The sequence below is a fragment of the Bos grunniens genome, chromosome 5 (genome assembly GCF_055505025.1).
Source record: "Bos grunniens cultivar Pamir isolate PY7600 chromosome 5, Bosgru_T2T1.0, whole genome shotgun sequence".
In the NCBI taxonomy this organism is placed as follows: Eukaryota; Metazoa; Chordata; class Mammalia; order Artiodactyla; family Bovidae; genus Bos; species Bos grunniens.
In genome coordinates this window covers 61,359,171-61,380,819 of record NC_141169.1, presented here as the reverse complement: position 1 = coordinate 61,380,819, position 21,649 = coordinate 61,359,171, and the positions used below count along the sequence as shown (strand labels likewise).

Here is a 21,649-nt window from a genome sequence, read left to right as displayed (position 1 = left end):
TGGAAGGGAAAAGGGGAGGCTGTTTATTTTAGTAACACCTAATTTTTTCCACCAAATCCTCATGCTTGCCCTTCCTCCTTGGGGAGACAACTTTAAGCATATGTGTTTTTAAAAAAACTCCCCAAATAATTCTGGTATATGCTTCCCTTCCACCTCACCACCTGCCTGATTTATAGTCCTTAATATACATCAGATGTTAACAGTAGTTATATCTGAGTGTTAGAATTATACTTCAACTTTTTTTTCCCACTTTTTAGCTTTGCTCGTGTTATTAAAATTCTACCTCGGTCAGGTAGACTAATATAGTAGTTAAGTGTGTTGGTTTTGAAACCAAACTACCTGAGTTTAAACCTAATAGAGGCAGGTAAACTGTGCCTCTGGAGAAGGCAATGGCACCCCACTCCAGTACTGTTGCCTGGAAAATCCCATGGATGGAGGAGCCTGGTAGGCTGCAGTCCATGGGGTCACTACGGGTCGGACGTGACTGAGTGACTTCACTTTCACTTTTCACTTTCATGCATTGGAGAAGGAAATGGCAACCCACTCCAATGTTCTTGCCTGGAAAATCCCAGGGACGGGGGAGCCTGGTGGGCTGCTGTCTATGGGGTCACACAGAGTCGGACACGACTGAAGTGACTTAGCAGCAGCAGCAGCAGCAAACTGTGCCTCAGTAATTGTATGTGTAAAGGGAGAAAAGTAATAGTGACTACCTAACTGAATTTCTGTGAGAAGTAAATGATTTAATAAAGTTCTTAAGGCAATACCTGGTACATGTGATGTTCAGTATGAATTACCCATTATTATTATTAAAACAAAAGAAGAGCAATGCAGTTTTTAATTGCAGAAAATTTCTAAAATAAAAATTATAATACTTGCGAGTAAGAAACCCTGGCAGAAAGAGACACGTGATATTTAGGGTCAGTGTGTGTACAGAGGTCTGTACTCTGGGAATTTGATTGAGGAGCAGCTAACAGGTATCCATTTATCCAGTTTACTGTTATCAATATTTTTAGGGGCTAAGATATGAGGTTTAGTACTTTGTTTTTATATGACTGTGACTTTGACACAGGAATTCCCTGGTGGCTCAGCAGGTAAAGAATCTGCCTGCAATGCAAGAGACCCAGGTTCAATCCCTGGGTCAGGCAGATCCCCTGGAAAAGGTAATGACAACCCATTCCAGTATTCTTGCCTGGGAAATCCCATGGAAAGAAGAGTCTGGCAGGCTACAGTCCATAGGGTCAGAAAGAATTGGACAAGACTGAGTGATTAATGCTTTCACTTTCACTTGACACAAAGTATACCTCTAAGTAAACTTCATAAATTTCCCAGGTTCTCAGTCAATGAGGGCATCCATCAAACACGTTTATAATGACCGGGCAGAAAAGTCAGCTCCAAGAAATGAAGTAGGCGTGTTGTTTGCAAACTGTGCCCTAGGACACTACATCTATATGTACACACACATATATATACACATATACACACACACACACACGGAGAGAGAATCCACAATATTTGCATATTCTGAATATTACTGAAACTGGACGGCAAGCCTAAGACCTTTTCTCCCCATCGGTGAGATAGGAAAACAATAGATTCTACCTGGTTCTGAGTATCATTTTGGAAGGGGAATAAAGAGAGGTATGAAAGAGCTCTGCAAACTTCAATGTTAAAGTGAGGAGTGGTAGTTATTATGAGGAGGAATATTAATGCAGTATTAAAAAAAAAAAGAAGCCACAGGGGCTGCTGGCCACAGCAACAGGAAGGAGGTGGCTGGGCTTCCCCTTCCTTCTTGTTGGTTCCAGCCCAGAGACTCCACCCTGGCTGGAGAGAGGAGACTGAGCCTTGTTGAAAGGCACCCTGACCAGTCTCTTTTTTGTCAGACATTCAACGGTAGTCTTTGCTTCTAGGCATTTCTGTTTCTTCTCTCCCAACTCATTTTTGCTTTGGTGTTTCTGTATCATTATTTAGTAGCAAGTTACAGGCAGCCTAACAGCTAATATTCACTGATGCCAGACACTGTTCAAAGACTGTAGAAACTCATGTCTCCTCCAAGTAAGTCTAGGCGATGGAGATAGTTGTGTTTTTGTTTGGTTTTATTATCTCCATTTTGCAGAGGAGGAAGCTGAAGCAGGGAGAGGTAAGGTCATTTGCACAGTCCTTGGTGGCGGATCTAAGATGCAAATCTCAACAGTCTGGCAGCAGGCTGTTGATGCTTATGGTCACTAGACTAGAATTCCTTTCAAACTGATGATAATCAAGACAACTGGGGAGACAGGCTCTGGGAAGCCCACCCTATAGCAATCCTGGAAGATCTCAAGTGCCTAGCAGAGGATTTACTGGGACTGGAATGTAAGGCCCTTACCTGCCAGCTGAACTCGGCCCTGGGACCCCTTGGGGTTCAACAGCCCCAGGGAAGTGAGGAGAGAAGAAGCCCAGGTAGTCCTGTTCATCATGATCCCAAACTGTCCTGAAAGGAGCACAAACTGGTAAAGGTTTTCAGAAACAAATAATGAAGCAGGATGTTGGTATTCAAGGAGACTGTGCATTCAGAATCAGTTTCCACCCCACACTTCCGGCAATTGGTGGATATGACCGTAAACACATCACTATCCAGAAGCAAGTTGCCAAAGACCCTCCATTTCAGGAAGGATGCCCAGCCCTCACTGCTCGGGGAACAGCTGAGATCAACTGATGCCAGGTGATGTTCTTGGCTCTGACAGTTCCTGGGATCCATTCCTCCAGGATTTTGATGGCGTACTCTCCAAAGGTGGTCTTTCCTCTCAGAACATGATGTAACTCTCTGAACCTAAGCCTCAAATGGTTTGCAGATTTTCTGGGGTGACTGTTTCCTGTGTTCTGAGATACCAGGTGGTGAGAGCATTCTGCCTGAGAGCTATGGACAGCATGTACATGGAAAGCCGCTCCAAGCAGGCAGGAGGTGCCTGGTGGCAAGTAACAGAAAACACAGCCCATACTGATGTACACGAGAGAGGGGAGCTTGTTGGCTCCTGTAACTGAACATCTCTGGACAGATTTCAGGGGAGGATGGATATAGTGACTCAACCATGTCAAACACACAAAGAAATAACCTTTCTTTTTATCTCTTTTCTCTCCTTTCCATGATGTCAAGTTCATTCTAAGGCTGGTTTCTATCAAAGGAACCAGAGAACTACTATAAGCCTCAGGGAGCCAAGCTTGCTTCCTTGTTCATTTCTAGCAGGAACAGCCATCCCAAATCATTCAGTGAAAGTCCTGGGTCTCTGATTGAATCATCAAAGGTCACATGCCCAACCCCGAACCAATCACTGTGGCCATGGTCAATAAACAGATCACATTTGAGGGAAAAAAAAAAATTGTGTGTGTGCTCACTCATGTACATATGAGTGTTTTAACGGAAAGTTCCTTACTGGTCCTGCTTCCATGAATGGCTGCAACCATGAGACAAGGGGTGAGGTCATCTCTTCGACTTTCCCTTTACACACAGAACTAAAGAGATGAGCACAGCCTCGCTATTGTGGTTAGAAGGTGGTAGTATGGGAAGGAGGAGAAATAAGTGGGGAGTAGGAGAGTGTCTCTGAAAACATACAGACCCTCCCTGAACTGCAGTACTAAGGAGGCACTTGGTCTGCTTTACCTCAGGAGGAATCAGAAGATTAAAAGTGGTTTAGGAAGGCCAGGCCATCAGGGATGGAGGGAAGAAGAGGAAAGTCCACGAGGTAGGGGGCTGTCTGGTGACTAAATAAAGAGATTGCTTTCCCCCAGTTGGAATCCCCCAGATGTCTCAGGTTAGGAAGCGGGCAGCCTGCAACCCCAGTGGGTAGGTCTGGGGCTGCCCTCTACTCCAGGCAGGGAGCTGGAGGGGGCTCACCAAGGCTGCCCTCCAGAGAGAAACAGAACTGTTCCCCCCACCACCACCAGTTTCTCTGCTAGGGTAGAGTAGTCCTTGACTTCCTCATACCAGTTTGCTCATAATTCATGCTTGATCCCCTTCAGCTTCTTCTTGATGGGGTCCTTGGAGCTGGCATAGATCATTCTGCTCTTAATGAATGCAGACTCAGGGGTCCAGAAGATAAGTACCAGATCCTCTTTTCACTCCCCTTGGTCTTCTAGTTTGCATCATAGAGGATGTAGTGGCAGCCCTCCTCCGGTGGTGCCCTGCCTAAGTGGGCAAGTAGTCATCATCAGCCTGGTCTACATTACCTACCAGGATCTCCTGGCCCTCCTCCCAGAGGATCTTCTTGTGCTTACTCAGAAATAAAAGCACCACTTTCTTGTGGTTCTTCACCTCAATGGCTTGTTCACCTGCATGTCAAAAAATCCCTGATGCTGCCATCAGAGACAGCCACACAGGAGGCCATGTTTCCAGAAGAGAGAGGGATATGGCAAGGTGAGCCAGAGAAGATGGGAGCCCTGCACTGCTGAAGGGAGCTAACTCAAGACCATGATCACTTTCAATCAACCTCCGCCTACATCTGGGAAGTGAGCACCACACCCACACCAGTACACTGTTCCTTTAATTTCTGACATGACTTTTTCTGGAGTCATTTAAAATACCAAATATGGCTCCAAAGAGGAATAAAGAACACAGTAGACTGCATCCTTCTATTTTTTCAAATCAGAACCTTGCAATCATCCTTGACTGCTTCATTTCCCTCACTCAGTCCTACTTCCAATCAATCATCAAGCCCTATTAGCTCTACTACAAAATGTATCTAGAATCTGACTCCTCACTTTATTCTCAATGTTACCCTGGGCTAAGTTATCATCATCTTCCATAAAAATATTGCAATAGCCTCCTACTTGGTCTCCTCCTACTTGCCCCCGATCACTTCATCCACAGAGAAGCCAGAGCAATCTTTTTTAAACAGTAAGTCATGCCACGTCATTCCTCAACTCAAAACCCTCCAGTGGTTCCTGTATCACTCCAGAGAAAAGTCAAAAGGCCTAACAATTGCCTAGGTGACCCTACATGGTCCAGCTTGTTACCTCTTCAATCTCATGTCCTGCTGCTCTCCCCTCGCTCACTCTGCTTCAGCAAGACTGGCTTCCTGCTACATCCTCAAAGTACCAGGTTATGTCCCTGCCTTTAAGTCTCTCATGAGTCGGACACGACTGAAGTGTCTTAGCAGCAGCAACAGCATGTGCTGTTCCCGAAGCCTGCAACACCCCTCTTCCCAATATCTTCCTAGTTCATCCCCTTGGTTCACAAGTGATATTATCAGAAAGATGCTGCATGAGTACCTTATGGGAAAACATGCCTAGTCTCTCTTTAAGCTACTGACCTTGCTTTATTTTTCACAGCACTTACCATTCCCCAAATAGGTGAGCATTTGTTTACATGTCATTTTTCTCCCCTCTAGAATAAAAGTTCTATGATAGCAATGCTATTCACCATGATAGCCCCAATATCCAGAATGGTGAAGGCATTCAATGAATAGTTATTGAAAAATGAATGAAAGATTTTTAAACAAATAAGGCTCAAAAGAGGAAATGGCTAAGAAATGAAAAAAATGTTCAACCTTTTCAATAAGCAAAGAAATTGGCAAATTTCTTGTTGGCCAAGATGATATTTTTGCCTACTAGATTGGCAAGAAAAATCAAATAGTAAATTCATTGCTGTTGATAAAACAGTGGAACTGGTATTTTCACATATTATTAATCTCGTTGATTTATTTAATAGATATCTATTAGGTACCTACATTTCAGTCAGTCAGTTCAGTCACTCAGTTGTGTCTAACTCTTTGCGACCCCATGAACTGCAGCACGCCAGGCCTCCCTGTCCATCAACAACTCCTGGAGTTCACTCAGACTCACGTCCATTGAGTCAGTGATGCCATCGAGCCATCTCATCCTCTGTCATCCCCTTCTCCTCCTGCCCCCAATCCCTCCTAGCATCAGGGAGGGTCTTTTCAAATGAGTTAACTCTTTGCATGAGGTGACTAAAGTATTGGAGTTTCAGCCTCAGCATCATTCCTTCCAATGAACACCCAGGACTGGTCTCCTTTAGAATGGACTGGTTGGATCTCCTTGCAGTCCAAGGGACTCTCAAGAGTCTTCTCCAACACCACAGTTCAAAAGCATCAATTCTTTGGTGCTCAGCTTTCTTCACAGTCCAACTCTCGCATCCATACATGACCACTGGAAAAACCATAACCTTGACTAGATGGACCTTTGTTGGCAAAGTAATGTCTCTGCTTTTGAATATGCTATCTAGGTTGGTCATGACTTTCCTTCCAAGGAGTAGGCGTCTTTTAATTTCATGGCTGCACTAACCATCTGCAGTGATTTTGGAGCCCCAAAAAATAAAGTCTGACACTGTTTCCACTGTTTTCCCATCTATTTCCCATGAAGTGATGGGACCAGATGCCATGATCTTTGTTTTCTGAATGTTGAGCTTTAAGCCAACTTTTTCACTCTCCACTTTCACTTTCATCAAGAGGCTTCTTAGTTCCTCTTCACTTTCTGCCATAAGGGTGATGTCATCTGCATATCTAAGATTACTGGTATTTCTCCCAGCAATCTTGATTCCAGCTTGTGCTTCTTCCAGCCCAGCATTTCTCATGATGTACTCTGCATATAAGTTAAATAAGCAGGGTGACGATATAGAGCCTTGACGTACTCCTTTTCCTATTTGGAACCAGTCTGTTGTTCCATGTCCAGTTCTAACTGTTGCTTCCTGACCTGCATATAGGTTTCTCAAAAGGCAGGTCAGGTGATCTGGTATTCCCATCTCTTGAAGAATTTTCCACAGTTTATTGTGATCCACACAGTCAAAAGCTTTGGCATAGTCAATAAAGCAGAAATAGATGTTTTTCTGGAACTCTCTTGCTTTTTCAATGATCCAGCGGATGTTGGCAATTTGATCTCTGGTTCCTCTGCCTTTTCTAAAATCAGCTGGAACATCTGGAAGTTCATGGCTCACGTATTGCTGAAGCCTGGCTTGGAGAATTTTAAGCATTATTTTACTAGCATGTGAGATGAGTGCAATTGTGCGGTAGTTTGAGCATTCTTTGGCATTGCCTTTCTTTGGGATTGGAATGAAAACTGACCTTTTCCAGTCCTGTGGCCACTGCTGAGTTTTCCAGATTTGCTGGCATATTGAGTGCAGCACTTTCACAGCATCATCTTTCAGGATTTGAAATAGCTCAACTGGAATTCCATCACCTCCACTAGCTTTGTTCATAGTGATGCTTTCTAATGCCCACTTGACTTCACATTCCAGTATGTCTGGCTCTAGGTCAGTGATCACACCATCATGATTATCTGGGTCATGAAGATCTTTTTTGTACAGTTCTGTGTATTCTTGCCACCTCTCCTCAATATCTTCTGCTTCTGTTAGGTCCATACCATTTCTGTCCTTTATCGAGCCCATCTTTGCATGAAATGTTCCCTTGGTATCTCTAATTTTCTTGAAGAGATCTCTAGTCTTTCCCATTCTGTTGTTTTCCTCTATTTCTTTGCATTGATCGCTGAGGAAGGCTTTCTTATTTCTCCTTGCTATTCTTTGGAACTGTACATTCAAATGGGAATATCATTCTTTTTCTCCTTTGCTTTTCACTTCTCTTCTTTTCACAGCTATTAGTAAGGCCTCCCCAGACAGCCATTTTGCTTTTTTGCATTTCTTTTCCATGGGGATGGTCTTGATCCCTGTCTCCTTTACAATGCCACGAACCTCTGTCCATAGTTCATCAGGCACTCTGTCTATCAGATCTAGTCCCTTAAATCTATTTCTCACTTCTACTGTATAATCATAAGGGATTTGATTTAGGTCATACCTGAATGGTCTAGTGGTTTCCCCTACTTTCTTCAATTTAAGTCTGAATTTGGCAATAAGGAGTTCATGGTCTGAGCCACAGTTGGCTCCCAGTCTTGTTTTTCCTGACTGTATAGAGCTTCTCCATCTTTGGCTGCAAAGAATATAATCAATCTGATTTTGGTGTTGACCATCTGGTGATGTCCATGTGTAGAGTTGTCTCCTGTGTTATTGGAAGAGGGTGTTTTCTATGACCAGTGCATTCTCTTGGCAAAACTCTATTAGCCTTTGCCCTGCTTCATTCTGGTACCTACACCATTGTGCAATTTTCCAATGTACACTCTAATCCATAATAATGTTCAAAGTCTACGTAATCATCAGGATAAACTAGGTTAGCTGTGATAACAAATTAACTCTACAATCCCAGTAGATTATCATAACAAAGGTTTACATCTTACTCACTCAACTTACTGATCTCGGATTGGTAGTGAGGTAGTATTTATCACTGTCACTTCCCTTCACATTTCATTGGCCAGAACTAGTTACTCCTACCCAATGGCAAGTAGGCTAAGAAATGAGGTTTCCTACTTGTGCAAAAGAAGTAGAGAAACAGATATGGGTATATATTTTGACTATCTATCATAACCTTTGATCAAGAAATCTTATCACCCCACTGGAATAATCTAAAACAGTTAAAGAGCTCGTTAAGAAAAAAAGTTCATTGATGTTTTACTTATTATTTTGATAGACTGAAAGAGTCTTAATGTTGAATAATGAGGAGTAGAAAATAGAACAGCAGTTCATCCATATAGTAGATAATGCAGTCATAAAATGATAGTTAATGAAGTATATATATATATATATAATTATGAAATAGTAAGTAAAAATTAGGAAATAAATGAAATGGATATGTGATTACACCACATTAAAAATATACCTAATAAAAATATCCTAAAAAACATACTAGAATGTATTCATTTAACTAATATTCATTCTGCAAATACCTCCTAGATGTAATGCCCTACAGATTCAAAGGTTAAACATACTGTTTGACCTAGAGATGCTACAGTCTTTTAAGAATACTTAGGCTGGACTAGAAGAAATCCCTGTTTAAGATCTGAATAGTTACTCTAATAATTTTATGGTTGCTAATAAGGGTGAACTTTTATTCCATTTTGACTTGATATTTTGTACATACACACACAAACACAAAATGAAATATCACTCAACTGTAAAAATAATCTTGCTATTTGCAATAACATGAATGGACCTAGAGGGTACTACTCTAGGTGAAATAAGGCAGCTGGAGAAAGATAGATACCATACGGACTCACTCGTAAGTGGAATCTAAAACACAAAACAAAGAAAACAAGAACAGACTTGTCGATGAAGAGAAAAAGATTAGTGGTCGCCAGCCAGAGAGATGGGGTGAGGATTAAATAGGAGAAGGGGATTAAGAGGTACAAACTTCCAGTTATAAGGTAAATAAGCCTTAGGAATTGGAATAAACCATAAGGAATATGGTCGATAATATTGTAAGAATTTTGTATGGAGTTGCAGACTTCATATGGTTACTAGACTTAACACAGAAAGTATTTCGTAATGTATGTAAATGTCCAATCACTTATGAGTACACCTTAAACTGACATAATATCATATGTCAAGTATTTTTCACTGTAAATAAATAAGGCACAAATTCAGAGAAAGTACTCTGTAAGAAAATACGTATTTTAACATTCAGGCGCAACTACACTGTAAGTCAAAAACATCTCCATGAATTTCAAAAAACATTAATTATGAGATGGTCCTACCCCATTGAAGACCAGTGACCTTTACCATCTGGTCTGCCTTCTTCTCTCTGACCTCAACACCATTATGTACTTCACTCACTCTGCTCAGCCTTACTTGTTCTCCCTACTGTTTCCAGGCCACGTAAGGCGTATTCCCACCTGCGGTCTTTGCCCTTGCAGTCTTTCTTCAGGGAGCCACGTGGCTCACTCCCTTTCTTTCAGGTCTTTGTTCAAATGTCTCACTTCCTATGGAGATCACCCCTGACCACTCTTTCTAAAACACCAATCTTTCTCTCCAGATAGCACTCCTGTTGCCCACCTGCTTCCTCTAAGTTAGTCTCCATACCACCTATGGCCTGACTTGCTAGATATTTCATTTCTATTATATTGTCTGTGTCTGCTCCATGATGTCAGAGGTTTTTTACTGTATCCCCATTATTTAAACGGGTATCTGAAACAGTGGGTGTTCAATAAATACTTGTTGAATACATGAAAACAATGAATGAAGGGTAGTGAGCAACTGAATGGATTGCTACAGACACTTAGCAATCACAGCACTGTTCCTGAATGAATCACTTCCCTCCACCCTACTGTATCTCCCTCCTCCCCCAAACTTCTCCTCTCCCACATGCTTTCCACTGGATATGTTCTCTGTCCACCAGTTTCACGCTTGATCTGGCTTCCTCCAACCTTCACATCACATCTGGATTAGGGATTTGTCTCACTCCTGGGTATGATTGTATTGTGACAGCTTCCTGGCAATGCCCGTATTGTCCTCCTTTTCACCCTTCATCCTGGCTCCTTCCCCTCCACCTTCCCAAACACTCTGTAGCTTTGTCTACAGATGTACTTCCCCGAATATGCCCATCCTTCCAGGGTAGGCAAATGCCTCTTTCTTCCTCAAGAACCCCTGATCCACCATTCAGAAGTTAGTTTCATGCTTCATAAATTTCCTCATTATTTGTAACCCTTCTGCTGTCGTTTTGCAGAAGACAATGGCAACCCACTCCAGTACTCTTGCCTGGAAAATCCCATGGACGGAGGAGCCTGGGAGGCTGCAGTCCATGGGGTCGCTGGGAGTCAGACACGACTGAGCGACTTCACTTTCACTTTCATGCATTGGAGAAGGAAATGGCAAGCCACTCCAGTGTTCTTGCCTGGAGAATCCCAGGGACTGGGGAGCCTGGTGGGCTACTGTCTCTGGGGTTGCACAGAGTCAGACATGACTGAAGCAACTTAGCAGCAGCAGCTATCGTTATAGCCTTTGCTGTGCAAAATCTTGGGTTTTGCCAAGATTTGTCTTCCTGCCAGAGTTTAAATTAGGGGCAGGGAGTTAAGTCTTACTTGCTCTTGCTTCTCCGATGGAACATGGAAGATGGTCGATCAATATTAAAATGAGATGACTTACGTCAAGCCCTTTTATAGTTCCTGGCACCTGATGAATATTCAGTCAGTGCTGGCTGCTAATACGAGTTAGTACATGAGGGAGGTGGAGTTTGGTTCCACCCAAAAGAGAGATACAGTATTTGACATCTGCTAGGCGGGTTTTCAGAGGCTGTGGTATGTCAGGGTCCTTACTTCTAACTGCTTGTGCCTCTTCCCACCTGTAGCAGGTGCCCCAGTTTCCCTGGCCCACCTGAGTCCCCCTTCAGCTGTGGACAGCTCCGGGGCTAGCCGACCACTTTGCCTCTCAAGTGCCTAGAGAGGTCTTTGTTCATGCCCGTCACAGGAGCTCACTAGACTGTTCGTACACACAACCCATAGATGGGGGAGAGGATGCTTAGTGCTCTGGGGCCAACTGTCAGTGACACAAATGGGACTTACTGGGGAAATGCCCCAGCCTCCTTGATTTCAGGGGTACAGTGCTGAGCTTGTTCCACCTTGTTTCTCAGAAGGTCCCCACTGGAACTGAGTGCCTTTTTCCCTGACTGTAACCTGCTTTGGGGATTTCTCTCTGCCCTGACTTACCTCTCCTACTTCCTTGATTGTGCCTTATGGATCATTCCTCCAAACTACATCTACTCAAGCCCTGCTTTGGGGGAAACCACCACCACTCAGCATTTCTAAAGGGATGGTTGCCCGACCCCTTAGTTTGATATGCTCCCATCCAGACACACCTTCCCTATGGTCTTCAGTCCCAGCTCCCTGGCATCAGACACATCAATGTTGGGGGGAGAAATCCTTGAGCCATCTTCAGAGACAAAAAGTGGAGGCAGAAGGTGCATGTCAAGTTTACCTTAGCCTCTATCTTTATAGAAACTGCCCCTAAGAAATGGTTGCAGTAAATTACCATTAAACAAAACACACACACACATACACAAAACCTTCCTCTGTACTCTCACTCTCCAGTGTGGTCGAGCACTTGGACCTCTGTAAGGACACATCTGTACTTTATGGAGATCACCATGCCATGAAGACACAAAGGACGACCTGGTTGGAGGCTCAGTTCCGGTGCTGTATGTGTTTGTTCTGTGTTCATCAAAGCCTGGTCCTTCTCACTGAGCATACGACTACAGATGATATCCCTCAGCTCCCTTGGTATTAGATGCAGACATGACTGAGTTCTATCTGGCGGAATGTGGACAGAATTGAACTCCCAGGATTGGACATTAAAACCCTCCCATGGATGATCCTCTGTGTCTCTACTGATCTACTGCCTGGAAGCTGAGGATTCCTCACCCCCAGGGCATAGCAGGACTCTTGGCAGTAGCCTGAGGCCATGAAGCATCATGTAGAGGATACCTACACTGGCTTGACTGTGAGAAGAAATAACTTTTATTGGATTAAGCTACTGAAATGCCAAGGCTTGTTATAGCATCTACAGCTGTGCCAAGCAAGGCACCATTGGTACCTAGAAGTGGAGTACTACCACAACAAAAACCTAAAATATCATATTAACTTAGCAGTTGAGTGGCAATTGGTGAGGAAAGTGACATAATAGGCTGGAAAGGAGACGTGTTTTATAAAATGCTGCCTTCAGTGGCAGACAGCATGTCTGCTAAGCCTTTAGTTTCAGGGGAGGTGGTTGGGAAGAGTCAGAGTAATAGGGTGTGTTGACTCTTCCCAGGGCAGGGACCAGGATGAGGTGAGTGAGGCATCCAGGGCCCAAGATTAAGGTGGCAGCTACTTGCACAACTCTGCTCTTAACAATGAATTACAAGAAAGAGGTATATTCAGGAATGATTGGCTAATTTTTGAAAGAAGAGAAAGAGGCTTGAGAATCCAGAAACACAGGATCCCAAGGGATATAAAAGCCTACTACGTTTGGATTCCATATAGTAAGATTATCTGAGAGGCAAAGGCCCTTTGTGACTCACACCTACTGACAAAGATCTGAGTAAGAGTGTGATTTTTCCCATTTGCCCATTATCTGAGATACTCTCAAGATAGCCACTCAAGTTCAGTTCAGTTCAGTCGCTCAGTCATGTCTGACTCTTTGCGACCCCATGAATTGCAGCACGCCAGGCCTGGGCCATCAGGCCACTCAAGGGAATGGCATTAATGAGGAAGCAAAGAAACAGATGAAACTTGAAAAATTCTATATGGGAAAAAACTTTTGTATGAACTTCTGATCATGGAATTATTGAGAAGCAAAGATTGGAGGTTTCTATGTTTTTAGGGAATTACAGTGTCAATGAAAAATGAGCCTAGATTTAAAGGTCTTTGACAGTGAGGGCCTTGAAGCAATCCTTGAGTCTCCAAACTTGTTCAAGCAGGAAGTGGGCTTCAAAAGCCATCCTCAAAGAGGATGGGTCCCCCAATATCCCATAGGTTCCTATTAGTTGGCCATGGAGGATAACAGTTGAGGAAGAGCCTTCCAGAGAGCAGAGGTGGACCACAGAGAGCAAAGGACAGGGAACGGTATGATAAGAAGGGTGCAGCCAAGGAACTTACTCTTACACCCAGGACGGGGCCACCACACAACGTGCTCATGTCAGGACTCCACCATCACCAGGGGTGTGTGCTGTGCGTCTCCCACTCTTTCCTTTCCAAATGGGCATGTGTATCACTTTATCTCATTCTCGCCCAACACTTTATATGGCATATGAATGGGGCAGAGACAGCAGCTCGTCCTTTCAAGTCAGAGGTTGATGGACAAGGAGGCAAACACTCCATCTTGGTGGGAAAAGTCCCCATTCCACCCAGAAATCCTGAGGTTTTAGCTGAATGTAATGACTGTAAAGGACATTGGGTCGTCTCCTCTGAGGAGGGGACGAGTGTGTCATCTGTGTGGGCAAAGGGGTTAGGTGAGTAAGGTTATTTGGTAACCAAAGGACAGGCTGTGGCAGATACATAGTTCTCCAAGACCATTTCCTCTTTTACCTGGAAATCCAGCTAGACCATATTTCTTAAACATTAGCAGTTAGATGAGGCCATATGTCTGAGCTCTGGCAAATGTCATAGCAGAAAATGTGCACTGCTTCAGGCCTCATCAATTAAAAAAATTTCTCCTTTTTTGTTCTCCAGTTGCTAGCTGAAAAGAGAAGGATTTGGCGGCTCTTAGGGTATTGGAGAAGTCTATAGCAACCCACTCCAGTACTCTTGCCTGGAAAATCCCACGGGTGAAGGAGCCTGGTGGGCTGCAGTCCATGATGGGGTCACAGGGAGTCATACACGACTGAGCGACTTCACTTTCACTTTCATGCATTGGAGAAGGAAATGGCAACCCACTCCAGTATTCTTGCCTGGAGAATCCCAGGGATGGGGGAGCCTGGTGGGCTGCCGTCTATGGGGTTGCACAGAGTCAGACACGACTGAAGCGACTTAGCAGCAGCAGCAGCATGGTATTGGAAAGTTATTAGAGTAAAGAAGTTTGGGTCCCTGAACCTCCTTATCAAATACCTGTAGATGAGTTTATGGGATAAGAAATAACCATCTCTTAGATTAAGCCAATAAAATGTTAGGGTTTCTTTGTTACAGCAACTCTCACTGTCCTCATACAACCTATCTTATTGTTTTGTTATAATGATTGAGTGAGTTAATACGAAAAGTGGCGCCTGGGACCAAATATATGAAAACAGGTATTCTATAAGTCTTGGCTCCTCTCATCAGTTTGAGAACAGGCAAAAGTTTGTCATGAACTATGGCTTGGCAGAAAGCAGCAGCACCAATGGAAAGCAACATAATTCAGCATAGTATTCCTAGCTTTAACCAGAAAGCCTTGAAGTCTATAATAGCAGACCCTAATGCAGGGACATACTTGGGTATTTATAATACCTAGTCTAATCTGTCTCCTGAGCCAACCCTACTTTCCACATCTTTAGTGCCACGTAAGTTTAAAGCCAAAAAAACTATTAACTTTACAATCCCTCAAACAAACCCAGGACAATGTGTGTTATGCAAATATCCAGGTAACTTAAAACACTTAGCTTCATAAAACTGAAAGAAAGGTAAATACTTCCAATACTGCCTGCCACTGCAGCACAAAGTGGAAACCCATTTCTATCCAGAGCTGCTGAACTTGCTGAGTTTGGTCCCTTACCAACCTAAGGTTTAAAAAAGAAGGAAAGAGAAAAGATAAAGCATGCCATAACTTCTTAGACCACATTCTAAAAGCAAAGTCAATTATTGACACATTTTGCCTACATTCTGAAACAAGTTTTTTTTTTTTTAAGAAAAACTTTATTTCATATCAGAATTGTAGCTTTGTGATATTTTGAGAAGTTTCATTTAATTCAGTGTGACAAATACTAATTAAAGGCCTGGCACATGCATTGTTGTTTTTATGCATTTCTGCAAAAGGTCATAATTACAGAATATATTGTTTCTAATAGCCAATATGCTTCCTAGGGATATAAGGAATATTGTACCATGTGAATAAGCAGAAAGGGAACCATTACAGAAGGAAGATGCTACTGACATAAGAAACAAGAGCAATGTTAAAGTCCTGTGGTCTTATCAGTCAATGACAGCTGTTTGTGGATCTAAAATTCTTTGATCAGACCCCAAGGAATTGACTTAAAGATTCCAGTTCTATGAAAGGACAAGATTATTGTCAGCACCCAAAGCCATCTTTAGGTCTTTGGACAACCTCTCCCAATTCACCCAGTCATCAGCTCTGATCTGGTTTATTCACTGCCCTCTACAGTTAGAATTTCAAGGTCAGAGATGAGCACCACTTCAGAAGGTCATAACCCCTTGACTTTCCACCAAGCTCCCCTTCCCAATTCAAAGTCCCAGGTAATGGTCAAAGTCATTCATTATGTTCTCTTTAGGTTTCAGGAACATAAATGACCCAGTCCTTTGCCATATAATTGAATGACAAAAGATTAGCATTATTATGTAAAGAATTTCTACTAGTCAATAAGAAAATGAAAATATTCCTAAAATATGTAAAAGATACAATAGCAAATTCACAAAACAATTAACAGTCAATAAACGTTTGGAAAAATTGATTTTTACTGGTAATCACGTTAATATAAGTTAAAAAAACAGATACAATATTTCTTCTCTCAAAAAAAGAAAAAATTTAGAAGAGGAAAATATATAGTACTACGAGGGAGTTCAGAAATAGGCACTTTTACAGATTGTTATAAGAAGTATCAGTTCAGTTCAGTCGCTCAGTCATGTCCAACTCTTTGCGACCCCATGGATTGCAGCATGCCAGGCCTCCCTGTCCATCACCAACTCCCATCGAGTCAGTGATGCCATCCAATTACATCTTCCTCTGTCGTCCCCTTCTCCTCCCGCCTTCAATCTTTCACAGTATCAGAGTTTTTTCAAATGAGTGGGTTCTTCGCATCAGGTGGCCAAAGTATTGGAGTTTCAGCTTCAGCATCAGTCCTTCCAATGAATATTTAGGACTGATTTCCTTTAGGATGGACTGGTTGGCTCCCCTTGCAGTCCAAGGGACTTTCAAGAGTCTTCAACACCACAATTCAAAAGCATCAATTCTTTGGTGCTCAACTTTCTTTATAGTCCAACTCTCACATCCATACATGACTACTGGAAAAACTATAGCTTTGACTAGACAGACCTTTGTTAGTAAAGTAATGTTGGAATGAAAACTGACCTTTTCCAGTCCTGTGGCCACTGCTGGCATATTGAGTGCAGCACTTTCACAGCATCATCTTTTAGGATTTGAAATAGCTCAACTGGAATTCCATCACCTCCACTAGCTTTGTCCGTAATGATGCTTCCTAAGGCCCACTTGACTTTGCATTCCAGGATGCCTGGCTCTAGGTGAGTGATCACACTGTCATGGTTGTCTGGTCATGAAGATCTTTTTTGTATAGTTCTTCTGTGTATTCTTGCCACCTCTTCTTAATATCTTCTGTTTCTGTTAAGTCCGTGCCATTTCTGTCCTTTATTGTGCTCATGTTTGCATATAATGTTCCCTTGGTATCTCTAATTTTCTTGAAGAGATCTCTAGTCTTTCCCATTCTACTGTTTTCCTCTATTTCTTTGCATTGATCACTGAGGAGGGCTTTCTTTTCTCTCTTTGCTATTCTTTGGAACTCTGCATTCAAATGGGTATATCTTTCCTTTTCTCCTTTGCCTTTCACTTCTCTTCTTTTCTCAGCTATTTGTAAGGCCTCCCCAGACAATCATTTTGCCTTTTTTCATTTCTTTTTCTTGGGGATGGTTTTGATCCCTGCCTCCTGTACATGTTACAAACCTCTGTTCATAGTTCTTCAGGCGCTCTAGAACTGAAGTGCCTGATTAGATCTATCAGATCTAATCTATCTGTCTATCAGATCTAATCCCTTGAATCTATTTGTCACTTCCACTGTATAATTGTAAGGGATTTGATTTAGGTCATACCTGAATGGTCTAGTGGTTTTCCCTAATTTCTTCAATTTTAGATTAGCACAAAATTTTTAGAAGTCAATGTGGCTTTATAAAGCAAATGAATTTAAACAGCATATATCTTTGACATAACATTTTTTAACCTAGTAATTGTTTTCTAGGAAACAATCACGGCTATGAGAAACTTTAGTTAGAAAGAGGGTTACTGCAGAGTTGTTTATCTTTGCTAAAAGTTGGAAATAAAGGCACATCTCATTATTGCAGGGTCAGTTCCAGACCACCACAATAAAGCAAATATTGCAATAAAGTAAGTCACATGAATTTTTTGGTTTCCCAGTGCATATAAAAGCTATGTTTGCACTGTACTGTAGTCTATTACATGTGCAACAGCACTGTGTTGTAAAAACCAATGTACATACTTTAATTAGAAAACATCTTATTGCTAAAAATTTCTAGCCATCATCTGAGCCTTTAGCAAGATACCTTTTTGCAATAGAAACAAAGAACACTAATCACAGATCACCATAACAAATACAGCAATGAAAAATTTTCAAATATTGTGAGAATTACCAAAACATAACATAGAGACAGGACATGAGCAAATGCTGTTGGAAAAATGGCATTGATCAACTTTGATGCAGGGTTGCCAAAAAACTTTAATTTGAAAAAAAAAAAAAAAAGCAAATCTGTGATGCTCAATAAAGCAAAGCAATATAAAACAAAGCATTCCTACTAATTAAATGTCCAACAAGATCAGATAGATAAATGAAGCTACATCATTTTATAGACTACCATGTAACTACTTAGAATAATGTCATAGAATATGCAGTGACCAGAAAGATGTTTATGGTCTATTCTTAAGAGGGGGAGAAAGCAGAGTACAAAGAGATACACACAAGCATCTGGTTTGTGTGTGTGGTTATGTATGTTTCTAGTTATATATATTAATATAATCATTTTCACACCCATATTTAGAAGGATCCTTCCCTAAAAGCTAACTGGCTATCCCTGGGTGTTAGGATGGGTTCACTGACATGATCTTATTTAATTCTCACCACAACCCTATGAGTTAGGTACTATTTTCTCCTCTTTTGCTGCTAAAGAAATCAAAGCTTAGAGGGGTTTAGAAACTTCCCCAAAATCATGCAACACATAAGAGGCAGGGCTGAGCTCAGATTGTTTAACTATAAACCTGCATTATGGTTCTATTAAGGAAAATGCAGTAAGTTATCTGTGATGTTAAACTTATTCAATATAAATAATAAGTACTATACCATTTGAGATCAGCTCCTTCCTGCCTTTTTGAACCTAAAAAAACCACTCTTTAATGAAAAGACAGAGATTGCAACTGTTTCATTTTTTAATATCTTTAGTTAGGAAAATTAAAAGTTGATAACCTAGAATGTCCCTGATGGCTCAGGAGATATGGGTTCAATCCCTGGGTCAGGAGGATCCCCTGGAGAAGGAAATGGCAACACACTCCAGTATTCTTGTCTGAAAAATCCCATGGACAGAGGAGCCTGGCGGGCTACAGTCCATGGGGTAACAAAGAGTTGAATATGATTGAGCATAAGCACACACAACCTGGGACTTTCCTGGTAGTTAAGAATCTGCCTGCCAATGCAGGGGACATTGGTCTGGGAAATTTCCATATGCCACAGGGCAACTAAAAGCCCATGGGCTCTAGAGCCCATGCTCTGCAACAAGAGAAGCCATGACAATGAGAAACTTGTACACTGCAACTAGAGAGTAGCTCCCGCTCGCTCTCAGCAACTAGAGAAAGCCAGTGTGCAGCAATGAAGAACAAGCACAGCCAAAATTAAATTAATTAAATCTAAAAAGTTGATGTGTGCTGTGCTAAGTTGCTTCAGTGGTATCTGACTCTGTGAATCTGTGGACTGTAGCCCACCAGGTTCCTCTGTCTATGGGGTTCTTCAGGCAAGAATACTGGAGTGGGTTGCCATGCCCTCCTCTAGGGGATCTTCCTGACCCAGGGATCAAACTCACATCTCTTAAGTCCCCTGCATGTAGGAGGTAGGTAGGCTCTTTACCTCTAGCACAACCTGGGAAGCCCCCAAAAGTTGATAACCTGATGTCAATTTTTCTCATTTTATTTTTAATTGCACTGGTACTGAAATTCAAGTGAGGAAGCCATGGGTGAATGGGGGGATAGCATCCATGAACCTCATGAAAATAAATGTAAAATGATGTCCGTATGACTACATGCTTTTTTGCAGGGGGAGTCTCCATAGCTTCCTGGCTGATTCTCAAATGCACCCACGTTGAAGAGATTAAGAGCCTCTCTCTGATTTTTTTTTTTTTTTGACCTTTCATAATCCAACACACACTTTCATCAGGGAATGGCATCCCATCCCTCTCCCTTTTCTGAGACCATCCTTTACGAGTTATCTTCTCCTTCTCTCTCCTTTATACCTTCCATTTCCCTCTCTCTTCTGGTGCCTTCTCATTATCCTACAACTATTTTCCAGTCTCCCTAATTCTTAAAAGAAATATCTCCTGAGATCCTACCTCTCCCCTAAACTATCATCATCTTTTCATGCAGCCCAAAGACACTGAGGATCTACCCTAATTCAACCCCTGGAAACATAAAGATGAGTAAGACAGACAAGGTTTCTGTCCTCCCTTAAAGAACTTCACCTTTAGAAAAAGATATGAAAGAATTACCTTATCAGTTAAGAACATTTTGAACAATAATTGGAAACCCCACTAGGTGTGGCTTAAACTCCCCTCACATAACAGGAAATCCAAAGATAAGCAGTGGTTGGCATCAGTTGTCATCCAAGGCCCAAGCTTTTTCTATTTCTCCGCTCTGGCATCTTTAGCATGTTGACTTTGCCACCATGCCTGTCATTCAGTCACAAGACGGCCACGGCAACTCCAGGATTCCACTTTCAAGGCAGAAAGAAGGAAACAATAGAACAACTGTGTCTATCTCTCCTGTGAGGGAAAGCAAATGCCTTCCCCCCAAACATACCAGACTTCCTTCTGTTTCATTGTGAGGAGGGAGACAGGAAAATAGGCCTCTGACATTCCTACATCTGCCTGGAAGCAGCAAGTTAAAGAGGCAGCTGAGAGTGACTATGAATTAGCCCAGAAATGGAGTCATCCAAAACACATAATTGAACAAATAAATACAACAACTTAAAAAATAACAAGGGCTTGACTCTCCATTCCTTCAGTGTGGACTATGTGTGTTGACTTCCTTCCATTCCTATCAAAATGAAGGGAAATGAGTAATTTTATAGAGAACTTGACAAGCACTACATCAGCCAGGTGACCAAGGTCAATGTCAACATTCACAAATCAAACCAGATCTACCCCGGTGGCGTAGTAGCTAAGATCCACCTGCCAATGCAGGAGACATGGGTTCAATTCCTGGTCTGGCATCCACTGCAGCAAGTAAGCCCACGCACCACAACTACTGAAGCCTGTGTGCCTAGAGCCCATGCTCCACAACGAGAAGCCACGGCAGTAAGAAGTTCATGCACTGCAACCGCTCGCTGCAACAGAAAGCCAGAGCAAAGCAACAAAGACCCAGTGCAGCCATAAATAAAATTTTAAAATATTTAAAAAAATGTTTGGGCATAAATCAAACCAGATCGTAAGTCATAATGTGACAAAAATGGCACTTACCTCTGTGGTCTTTCTCCTCCAAAATCCAGAATCCCAGAATAATCATGAGAAAGATCAGAGAGATCTCAATGGAGGAACATTCTACATAATACCTGACATGTACTCCTCAAAACTGTCAAGGTCATCAAAAACATTATCGCAGCCAAGAAGAGAAAACTAAATGTACTGTGGTGTCCTAGATGGAATCCTGGAACAGAAAAGGGACATTAGGTTAAGATGTATCGATACTGGTCCATTTATCATGACAAATGTTCTACACTAGTGTAAGTTGTTAATAATACAGGAACTGGGGCCAGGAGTAGAGTGCACGGGATCTCTTCGTACTGTCTTTGGAATTTTTCTGTAAATCTAAAGCTATCCTAAAAAATTAAGTCTTCTTTTAAAGTAATGAAGGCTATAAAGTAAATAAAATAGGGTAATGAGAGAGAGAAGAGTGGAGAGGGAAAGTTTAGAAGGATGGTCAGAGAAAGTCTCTGAGGAGGTGACATTTATTTCTAGACCCAAATGCTTCAAATAAGCCATGTGAAGAGCTGGGGGAAGAGCATTTCAACCAAAAGGAATGGCAAATTGAAGCCTGAAGAAGTTTAAGGAAGAGAGAAGACCTAAAGTAAGTGAAAGGGCAGGTGATGAGATTGGGTTTCCAGACAAGACTGAATGAAGTCCATAACCTCCTCAGGTCAAGGTTTGGATTCAATAGCATACA

General features: G+C 42.1%; 1 protein-coding gene and 1 pseudogene across 3 annotated transcripts in view; both read right to left on the bottom strand.

Annotated features, from left to right (window-relative positions):
• ELK3 (ETS transcription factor ELK3) overlaps positions 1 to 21,133 on the bottom strand; it is a 177,031-nt gene extending 155,898 nt beyond the window's left edge. The window contains exon 1 of one of the 3 annotated variants that reach the window (XM_086400800.1): positions 20,947 to 21,133. In XM_086400800.1, coding sequence (XP_086256926.1) covers positions 20,947 to 20,992 — 46 coding nt within the window. In that variant the 5' untranslated portion in view covers positions 20,993 to 21,133. The remainder of the gene's footprint in view (positions 1 to 20,946) is intronic. The other 2 variants (XM_086400807.1, XM_086400801.1) reach the window with 2 other exon arrangements.
• Positions 3,805 to 4,358, bottom strand: LOC147372249 (cofilin-1 pseudogene; annotated as a pseudogene).
• Positions 21,134 to 21,649: the final 516 nt, after the last annotated feature.